Below are 10402 nucleotides of genomic sequence, written 5' to 3'. Positions count from 1 at the left end.
GTGAAGATAATGATCAAAACTTCTGTATGCATTTTTTTTATTTGTAATATTTTATTAAACTTATTAAAATGGACAAAACTGTGAAGACATTCTGTTTTAGAATTTACGTTTTAATTTTTAGTTATTTTTTAAAATTGATTTGACATCTATTGGGGAAAGACCTCATAATGCCTAGAAATCAACAGGAAGTGACCTCATAATGCTCCAAATCAACAGGAAGCGACGTAAAAATGACCCCAAAACCAACAGGAAGTGACCCCGAGGCGTTTACGGACTAGAAAAAACAATCACCCTTCAATCAATTCCTCCAGAAATTGCATTTTTCAAGTTTATTTGAATAAAATATGAACATTTAAAGCCTGGAATGCCCCACATTCAATAAGATTTATTCCAACATTGAACTTTCTACCTCAAACAGATGCCACGTTGACCTTTAAATATCTTATTCTGAAAATTTCCACCCAACAAAAAAAAAATCACACGTAAATATGAAACAAGACAAAAAAGTGACTAAATAAATGCCTGCAAAATTTTCGCCAGGCCTTTTAAAGGCGCCATCTTGCTGTCGGATAAAGTGCATATTAATCTTCAATATATGGTCACGGCTAATTATTCTGGCCGTGTTTTGAAAAAACTTTTACGGTAGAGCTATTGGAATAATTCATACGCTGCCGGTAGTAAGACAATAGTGCAATATTTTATACACATTTATCAATTTTGCCTGGGATAATAAAATATTCATAACAGTTTGAATGTTTTTGACCATTTTTTTGCGCTAAAAATGTCACATATTTGAATGTATCGCTGCACTCTTAACAGGCATTCAATCCATTTGGACAGGGAGGGTTGGCAGCGACCGTCCACCAGGCGTCAAACAAGGTCGAACCGAAAATATAGCGCAACTAGAGCTAGCATCAGACACAGCGGAGACGCCGTCGGTCCGGCGACGCCCACGGACATGTGGTTGAGCGTCCCGTTGAGCCACAGGCAGGACACGGTGCCGGCGTTGCAGCACTCCAAGTGGCAGGGAGGCGCCGTGGCGGCCCTGCAAGGCGTCTCCTGCGAGCAGTTGGCGGCGCAGCCGGCCGTCCAGCGGACGTCGGCGTTCACCGTTTCCTTTAGCAACTGAGGAAAGAAGGCCCACGTCACTCGGTCGCCGAATATGGGGCTCTCGAGCCTCATGCGGCTCTCAAGCCTCATACGGCTCTTTGCTTCTTATCATATTTTGGATCTACTGTGCCTCGTTTCATGTTTCTCTTATTTTGTTTTTCTCTTAAAACACACTCCAATTCATCTGGGCTCATTATAAATTTGGGCCAATCATAAATGAGTATATTTCAAAAATAATTTGGCAGATTGGATTGTTGTTTTGTAAGGGGAAGAAAGTGTTATAGTAAATAATATGGTTTGAAATGTGTGTTTTTGTGTGTGCTATTTGTGAATAACTTGTTGCCCTCCCCGGGCTACACGCTATATACATGCTAATGACACGCTAGGGACACGCTAGGCACCTGACAGTGGTACTGCATCGAGGAGCACGTCTGCCGTGCGCTGAAGCCGGTGTAGCAGGTGGCGCCGGTGCACATCCCTTGGTGACATTTGTTGCCCTGGGAGGAAAATGTTAGAAATGTCAGATAGCCTAGCCTAGCCTAGCCTAGCCTAGCCTAGTCTAGTCTAATCTAATCTATAATATATAATATAAATATGTTCAATAATGTGCTGTCCCTTATTAAATAAATTTAACTGTGACAGTAAAAGATGATAGTTTTGTGCATGTTCTAGTTCTGGGCAATATGGGGAAAATTATCATAAAATATAGGCCATTTTATGTCGGGATAACAATATGCTATTTGCGGCCCGGTGTTTGAGTGGTTAGCGTGTCGGCCTTGCAGTTCTGTGGTCGAGGGTTCGATCCTAGGTGGGTCCTTACTGTGTGGAGTTAGCATATTGACTTTTTAATCGAATGCTTTTATTGTCATTATACAAGTATAATGAGATTTAATCGATTTTAATGGGTTTACTCCGGGTACCCCGGTTTCCTCCCACATGCCCAAAACATGCATGCATGCTAGACATGTTATTCGTGATGTATTTCTCAGTTTCCGTTAATGACAGCCTGGCGGTTCTAAAGCTACTTGATTGTCTTTTGTCCTTACGCTCGCCATTGTCTGTGACTGGGTGGGGGCCATGGTTACGGTGACGGGCGCCGGGGTCGTTGGGGCAACTGCGGACGGGCACAATGACATCATAAAACAATGATCCTTGAAGACAATTGGTCCATAGAAAGTGCCTTTTTAAAAAAAAACTATAAAATGCACGTACCTGTAGATGCCATCATCATCAGGGATGCAAAAGCAGAATCGAGGCAATTTGTGCGATTGCAGCACGCGACGGCGCAGTTGGTATCGGCGTCATCGGCGCACGCGGTACTGCAGGTGGCGCTGCAGTTAGCCATGTAGTACATAGCGTCGCTCTTCAACAGCTGATGGAATGGAGAGTATCACACATTTTTTTAGATGTCCGATCCACTTGGAATGGTTGACGACAAATACCGTATTTTCTTGCATATACGCCATATTTGTCACAATAAAAAAATGACTGCATCGAGGGTACGGCTTGCATGCGCACAAATTAGACTTGACGTGCACAAACGGCCATAAGACATGGCGCTATGACGTCAAGACGCAATGGCACCGTGACGTCATGACGCAATGGCACCATGACGTCATGAGGCCATGGCACCGATACAGTCTTTTATTTCAAAAATAGAGATAAACAGATAAAACGGCGAACAAAATTTATTTTGACATCTATGAATGAAATTTTAGAAGAAAAACGTATCTCGCATAAACTTGTGCCTGCCATTGCTCGCTCAGGGCGCCGCCATCTTACCTAGCGATGACAAACTAGACCGCTACGGACACACTTACCCACAAACCATGAATATGGCGGTGATATTTTTGAATCAGGGGGTGGCTTATACGAGAGAAATGGTCAAATTCAACCATTTTACGCGGAGGCGGCTAATATGCGAGAAAATACGGTAATTATGCAGTTTCTGGGTATAATTAGCTAGCTTTTAGAGCTTGAGAAAAATCACACAGATTTGTAACCTTGTTATTGTAAAGATGAAATAGCTAAATCGTTTAATTTAAAAAAGAAATGACCATTGGTCCGAAAATTTGGGTTAAACATGTTTTTAATAGTTTATATTTTCTTATATGCGGAGGTGGCTAATATGCGAGAAAATACGGTAATCGCTACCAGTCTAAACGGATGTGGATTGTCAAGAGAAGCTAATGGCTTAAAAATCTGGGTTTTCCTTACCTGACACCATTCGCCGGCGGCACACATTGTGGCATTTTGTCCGGCGTACATCACATTGCATTGTGGGAAATTGCAGGAGAACACCGGACAATATAGCATCTACATCGGGAAGGCAAAAAAACGAAAGCTGTCATTGGCGAAAAAAAATGGACTGGTAGATTTGAATTGGACTTGCCATGTTTAACGGAGTGGTTGTCATATTCATTATGCTCCCTGGAAACAGAATTATCCATCATTTACATTGGACCAAATGCTAATTTACATTAGCGGCTAGAAGGAAACGTACAGGTGGAGGTGGGCATCGTCATTGTGGTCGAGTCACCGGCGCTGGGATTTGGTGTCAAAGTCTCCATGGCGCCGGGCATGGGCGTGGCTGTGGAGAAGTGGAAATGTTAGCCCAGGGCTCCCCAAACTATTCCACAAAGGGCCGCGGTGGGCGCAGGATTTCATTCCAACCAAACAACTTTTCTCCAAACTGCTGTCGTATAAGTTTAATTTGTTGTTGGAGTCAGGTTCTAAAACCCAATTGGTTGAATTGTCCGGTGTTGGATCGGTTGGAACGAAAACCGGGACCCGAGGCGGCCCTCGAGGACCGGTTTGGAGAGCTCGTGTTAGAAAATTTCCACTCAAATACCGGCAGCTGTGGTTAGCATAAAAATGACAAACAAATGAACAACAGCAGCTAAGTAGTTAGCACGTGCTGACCGCTGTGCTAATAGTCCGGTGGAGCTTTTTGGCCAGTGCACTCTTAAGTTCTGAGGCAGTATATTTTTCCTAAACTTCTATACGCACAGTCTATTATCCTACTAGCTTTCAGTAGCTAAGTAGTTAGCATGAGCTGACCGCTGTGCTAATAGTCCGGTGGAGCTTTCTGGCCAGTGCATTCTTTTAAGTTCTCAGTGAGTAAGGTTTTCCTAACCTTCAATATGCGCAGTCCACTGTCCTACTAGCTTTTGGAAGCTAAGTAGTTAGCATGCGCTGACAGCTGTGCTAATAGTCCGGTGGAGCTTTCTGGCCAGTGCGTTCTTAAATTCTGAGGCAGTACATTTTTCCTAACCTTCTATATGCACAGTCCACTGTCCTGCTAGCTTTTGGAAGCTAAGTCATTAGCACGCTTGACTGCCAAGATGACAGTGTGGGTTCAAATCCCAATCGTGACATCACCAGCATGATCACAGTTTAAAATAATTACAATATTTTTACGTTTTTCTGCCGCTATATACCATTTTCAAGAGTATTTTATGATTTTACAGTTTTTAAAGCTATTTGGCAACCACAGCTGCCAGTATTTTAATGTAAATTTTAATGTAATTTTTTGGGCAGTGTGACTAAACCGATGAAACACACGGGCAATGGTGGACATCTCAGTGGTGGGCATCACCATGGTCGAGCCAGTGTTTGGGCTCACGGTCTCGGTCGTGGTTCCACCGTGGGTGGGCGTGGCTGCGGAAAGGTGGGATTGTTTACATCCAACGACAACATAATCGGTAGAAAATGGTGAAACAAAACATACTGGCGGGGCTAGACGATTTGGAGGTGGACGTTATGGCGGTGGAGCCGGTGGTGGGGCTCACCGTCTCGGTCGTGGTTGCGCCGTACGTGGGCGGGGCTGCGAGGAGGTGGGAGTGTTTACACAGAAAAACAAATCAATGGCTAGAAGGCGATTAAAAGCTTCACACGGGTGGGGGTAGACATCTTGGTGGTGGACATCATCGTGGTGGAGGCGGGGTTTGGGCTCACGGTCGTCGTTGCGCCGGGCATGGCTGTGGAGATGGGGGCGTGGTTTAGATGGGAAATCTAAATGGACGATGTATGCAAACGTGTGAAATAATAAACATACGGGCAAGGGTGGACATCTCTGTGGTCGAGTCAGTGTTTGGCCAAGTGGTCGTGGTCGCGTAAGACGTGGCTGCGGACAAGCCATGTTATTTTAATCGAAAATCAGGAGTAAAACGTGAGTATAGTAATCCCTCGATTAGCGCGGTTAGTGTACACCAGACATGGCCGCGATGAATGAAAAACTGTGAAGTAGGGTCACCCCTATTAAAAAAAAATACTTTTTTTTTTACTACAGTGCTGAGTCCTAGTAGCAAGCGGATGATAGGGGGAGTGGCTTATGCTTGCAAGTTTCAGAGTGGATTTTCACATTTTTATGAACTTAAATACATATATATATATATATATATATATATATATATATATATATATATATATATATAAATATATATATATATATATATATTACTTCAGTACTTTTTACTTCAATGCTGAGTTCTAGTAGCAAGTGGAGGTCGGGGGAGTGGCTTATGCTTGCGAGTTTCAGCGTGGATTTTCACATTTTTATGAACTTTAAAAATATATATATATGTTTTTAAAAAATATATTTATTTAATTTTTTTTTTTTGAAATATATATATTATATATATATATTTTTTTAAAAATATATATTTAAAAACAAATCTATATATATATATATATATATATATATTTAAAAATATATATATATTTTACTTCAGTGCTGAGTTCTAGTAGCAAGTGGAGGACGGGGGAGTGGCTTATGCTTGCGAATTTCAGCGTAGATTTTCACATTTTTATGAACTTTAAAAATTTATTTATGTATGTATTTTTTGACTTCAGTGCTGAGTTCTAGTAGCAAGCAGAGGCTAGGGGAGTGGCTTTCGCTTGCGAGATTCAGCATTCAACATTTTATTAACAAACAAACAAAAAATTCCCCCAGAAAAAAACACAATGTAGTGAAACCGCGATATTCGAGGGATTACTGTAAACCCATTAAAAATAAAACAACATACTAGCGACGGAGGGCGTCGTCGGGCCAGGGTTCGGTTTCATTGTCGTCGTCATGTCCGACGTGGCTGTGGAGATTTGGGGTTGTTTACGTGGAAAATCAAAACGAGTCATATATGTAAAATGTTCAACAAAAACATACTGGAAACGGCGGACGTCGTCATAGTCGAGCTGGGATTTGGGTTCGCGGCCGTGGTCGCTGTGGATACGGAGGAACATTAACACCCAACGTTCAAACGGACAACCTGCGTGAGTGACGTGTCAAAGAAAGCGTACTGGGGACGGTCGGCATCATCGTGGTGGAGCCGGCGTTTGGGTTAACGGTCGCGGCTGTGGAGAGGCGGGATCATTGACGGGGAAGGAAATGAAAACGTATTGAACCCGTAAACGGGGGACTGAAAACATACTGGACGTGGGATTGGTTGAGGCGCTGTTAGGATTAGTGGAGGCGGAGCTGCCGCTCGTTGTGGGTAAAGGCGTGTCCACGGTGGAGGCGTGTCCGGTAGTGGACGCTAAGGTGCCGTCTACTGTGGATAAAGGTCAGTTGGCGGGGGGTCGCGTGGAGGCGGATGCTCCCGGGGATGCCGGGGGTGCTGTGGTTGTACCTGTGGATGTTGAGGCCGGTGTGGAAGGAGCCATCCCGGTGGGAAGGGGGGAAGAAGAAGGGGCCGGGGTGCTACTGACAAGTAGGCCCAAGAAGAGAAGGTCAAGGCAGCCTGAAAAAATAAATAAATTTTAAAAAATCAGTCTCTCTCTTGCAGAATTCCAGAATTGGAGGAAATCTGGACTTCAAACTTCCTGAAAACAAAGTCCAATGGTCATTTTTTTTTAAATTAAATGATTTAGCTAATTCATCTTTACAATACCTAGCATAATGAGAGTAGCAGGTGGTTGTTAACAAGGTTACAAATCTGTGTGGTTTTTCTCAAGCGCTAAAAGCTAGCTAGTTATACCCAGAAACTGCATAATTACCGTATTTTCCAGCATATTAGCCGCCTCCACGTGAGGGACACCCTAAAAATTGGCTTTAAAATCGTTGAATTTGACAATTTCTCGAGTATAAGCCGCCCCCTGATTCACAATTTTCACGGTGCCATTGCGTCATGACGTCACGGTGCCATTGCGTCATGATGTCACGATGCCATTTTGTCATGACATCACGATGCCATTGCGTCATGACGTCATAGCGCCATGGCGTCGTCAACTTGCATGTCGCGTTTTTACGGGCATATAAGCCGTAGCCTTGATTCAGTCATCTTTTTTTGTCAACAAATCCAGCATATATGCCACAAAATATGCTAATTCTTTCCCATGTTGATCATTCCAACATTTCCCGTCAAAAAGAAACTTTCCGCCAATTCAATGTCAATCTTTTATCCAGGCTAACCATTTTTTGCAGCATTTCCTACTTTAATAAGCAAACTTTTACCTGTGTTTACTGTTTTCAACATGCTTGAGGCCATTGTCACCACGGAACCAAAAGATCCTATAACGACACACACACAAAAATGACGCATATGACACACAATACTTTGACATAAAACAAAAAACATTTTTGGTCAGTGCAAACTTTAAACGGTAATTGTCAGGCGTTCTTTTGTGAACGTCACGCCGCGGCCATGAGAGCAAACATCCCGTGTTCCAGCTTTGACCGATTGTTCGGGTAAACGTGATCTCATAATTGTTAGCTTAGCGGCCACCCAGACAATACGGCGGAATATCGTTTTTGCCGCAATTTGTCATCTTGGATTACCGTTGCCCGCACGCTAAGCGAAACAATGATTTGGCGGCGAGACTATTATCCTCGCCGTGTATTTGTTGAGGGATGGAGCGTCTTTTTTTTAATCATTGTTTGATCCACCTGCGCAATTAAACATGTTTGTTCCCGGATCGGTCCCGGTGGACCATAGCATGTTTTTTTTATTCCCCCTCTGGCGGAACTTCCTCTGGGTTCCGTGCCCTGGAAACCCTCGTTTTGGATGGCAACCCGTCATATCGCGTCTGGGCGACGTGACCGTTTCGGGGCGGGAAGGCGTTGCCGTGGCGATAAGACCGGCGGCTCGATAATGGCGGAATGGAAAGTGAAATAGAGGAAACGTGGGTAACATTTGAAAATAAAAGACAAATGTTGTCATGTTTTGGAAAAGTGAAAGGATTCAAATAAAAAAAAGAATCACGTATTTCACAAGTGTCAAAGTGGCGGCCCGGGGGCCAAATCTGGTCCGTCGCATCATTTTGTGTGGCCCGGGAAAGTAAATGATGAGTGCCGACTTTCTGTTTTAGGATCAAATTCAAATGAAGAGTATAGATGTGTATCAAATTTCCTGATTTTCCCCCTTTTAAATCAATAATTGTCATTTTTTAATCCATTTTTTCTGTGTTTTTAGTACAAAAAGCATTTTGTAAAATCGAAAAATATATTAAAAAAAAGCTCAAATAAACATTGTTTTAGATCTATAAAAAACGGAATATTCTGGGCTTTTAATCCAGTTCTTTTAATCCATTTATAAAAAAATCTAAATATTAGCTCTAAAATGGTCCGGCCCACGTGAAATCAAGTTGACGTTAAAGTGGCCCGCGAACCAACCCGAGTCTGACACCCCTGCTATAGATGTATATTAAATGTCCTCATTTCCCCCCTTTTAAATCAATAATTGTAATTCTTTAATCCATTTTTTTCTGTGTTTTTAGTTCAAAAATAATTTTGTAAAATCTAAAAATATATTTTTTTAAAAGCTAAAATAAACATTGTTTTAGATCTATAAAAAACGGAATATTCAGGGCTTTTAATCCAGTTCTTTTAATCCATTTATTTAAAAAAATCTAAATATTATATCTAAAATGGTCCGGCCCACGTGAAATCAAGTTGACGTTAAAGCGGCCCGCGAACAAACCCGAGTCTGACACCCTTTACATATTTGTTCTGAAATAACAATTAGAACATTGAGCATCATTTGTAAATAAAAAATGGAATTAATAGGGTAAAACTGACAGCTATCAATTAATACAATATACATAAATATACATCGCATATTTGATCTATGTGGCCCAACCAAATTTTCGATATTAAAAAACAGAATCATTATGAATTTCCGACAGATTTAATGAAGGATCCGCCCCTCCCAGTCAAAATGGATTGGACGCCAGACGCCATCAATGACGCTAAAAGATGAGCATCCGCAGCCAATTGAAATGAATTGTACATTTATCATTGTCAATGGCAGGCAATGAGTTCATTTTGGGTGACTTTTATTGTCATTTTGCGTTTTTTTGGGTCAATTTTGGAAAAACGTGCAGGTATGAAATCATAAAAGTGTCTTAAATAGTTCAATTGAAAATGTTTGTTTTTGGATACGACGCCATTGTAGACGGCTTTTATCCGGGATGGAAATTTAAAGGGTGTTTGTTTGCCCGGGTCGGTCCTGGTGGAGAATTGTGGAGGTGTTTTCCTCCCAACTGGGGCTTTGGCTTCGGCACCCTGGAAACTCAAGCACAACAACCGCCTGCTTTTGTAGCAATCGAGTGAAATATTTTGGAAATATTACCACTCTTAAATGATGCAGTTTTAATGGAACACATTTGGAATTATTTTGTTGTTGTATAGAATGAACATATCCATAAAGATCATAATAATAATAATTCAAATAAGGCAAAAAATTGGAAGATGCTACATGAATAAAATCAATAAAAATGAAACAATTATGGAAAAAAATGAAAAAATATGGAAAGGAATGAATTATAGAAAATAATATATTTTTATTTAATAAAAATCATTTGGGGAAGATGTTAGCAACATAAATAAAATGGAAGAATTTGTTCCCAATTTTGACTTTTCAATGTTTTTTTTTTAAATTGAACTTTTAAACAATTTTAATGTATTTTCTAAAAGGTGTCTCTTAAAAAAATCCAGTAAAAAATGTTTACAAACAGATTCACATTTTTAGCCATGTACACCTGAATAAAATTCACAGATAACATCAGGCTAAAAAAATGTATCTATCAAGCTAATAATATACTGAAACCAATATAAACAATGATAATGGTAAAATTAATGACCCCAAATACACTATCTTATTATTTAAAATCAATCCAACTCTATTTTAACCACAATTGTATTGATTAGACATGATGTTTTCCAAAGTGAATGCTAATGGGCAAAGTATTTCAATAAAAATAAATGAATCCACGGGCTACAAAAGCAGAAAATCCATAATAATATTAATAATAATAATAATAATAAGAGCGAGTCCTCACCTGTTGCCGTGGATCC

At 40.9% G+C, this 10402-nt stretch overlaps 1 protein-coding gene across 1 annotated transcript; it reads right to left on the bottom strand.

Moving 5' to 3' along the window:
• Positions 1-198: 198 nt before the first annotated feature.
• On the bottom strand, positions 199-10402 carry LOC144073188 (uncharacterized). Its single transcript, XM_077598824.1, has 18 exons — positions 10387-10402; positions 7562-7618; positions 6738-6848; positions 6540-6659; positions 6409-6462; positions 6275-6331; positions 6138-6200; positions 5168-5236; positions 5007-5090; positions 4841-4936; positions 4675-4770; positions 3614-3700; positions 3503-3540; positions 3328-3426; positions 2323-2482; positions 2157-2224; positions 1512-1607; positions 199-1125 (listed from the first exon to the last, which is right to left on the bottom strand). Exons 2-18 carry the CDS (start codon positions 7593-7595, stop codon positions 871-873), a joined length of 1587 nt encoding a protein of 528 aa, XP_077454950.1. The 5' UTR covers positions 7596-7618; positions 10387-10402; the 3' UTR covers positions 199-870.

The sequence above is a fragment of the Stigmatopora argus genome, chromosome 4 (genome assembly GCF_051989625.1).
Source record: "Stigmatopora argus isolate UIUO_Sarg chromosome 4, RoL_Sarg_1.0, whole genome shotgun sequence".
In the NCBI taxonomy this organism is placed as follows: domain Eukaryota; kingdom Metazoa; phylum Chordata; class Actinopteri; order Syngnathiformes; family Syngnathidae; genus Stigmatopora; species Stigmatopora argus.
The sequence above is the reverse complement of the archived record's forward strand: the minus strand, read 5'-3'. Positions and strand labels throughout refer to the sequence as shown.

Excerpts from the sequence above, each read along its gene's own strand:
- LOC144073188 (XM_077598824.1), bottom strand. The coding sequence starts at position 7,595 with ATGGCCTCAAGCATGTTGAAAACAGTAAACACAG. Across the intron at positions 6,660-6,737 it reads ACCGGCCTCAACATCCACAG|TAGACGGCACCTTAGCGTCC; the intron begins GTACAACCACAG and ends CTTTATCCACAG. Across the intron at positions 1,126-1,511 it reads CGATGCAGTACCACTGTCAG|TTGCTAAAGGAAACGGTGAA; the intron begins GTGCCTAGCGTG and ends TTCTTTCCTCAG.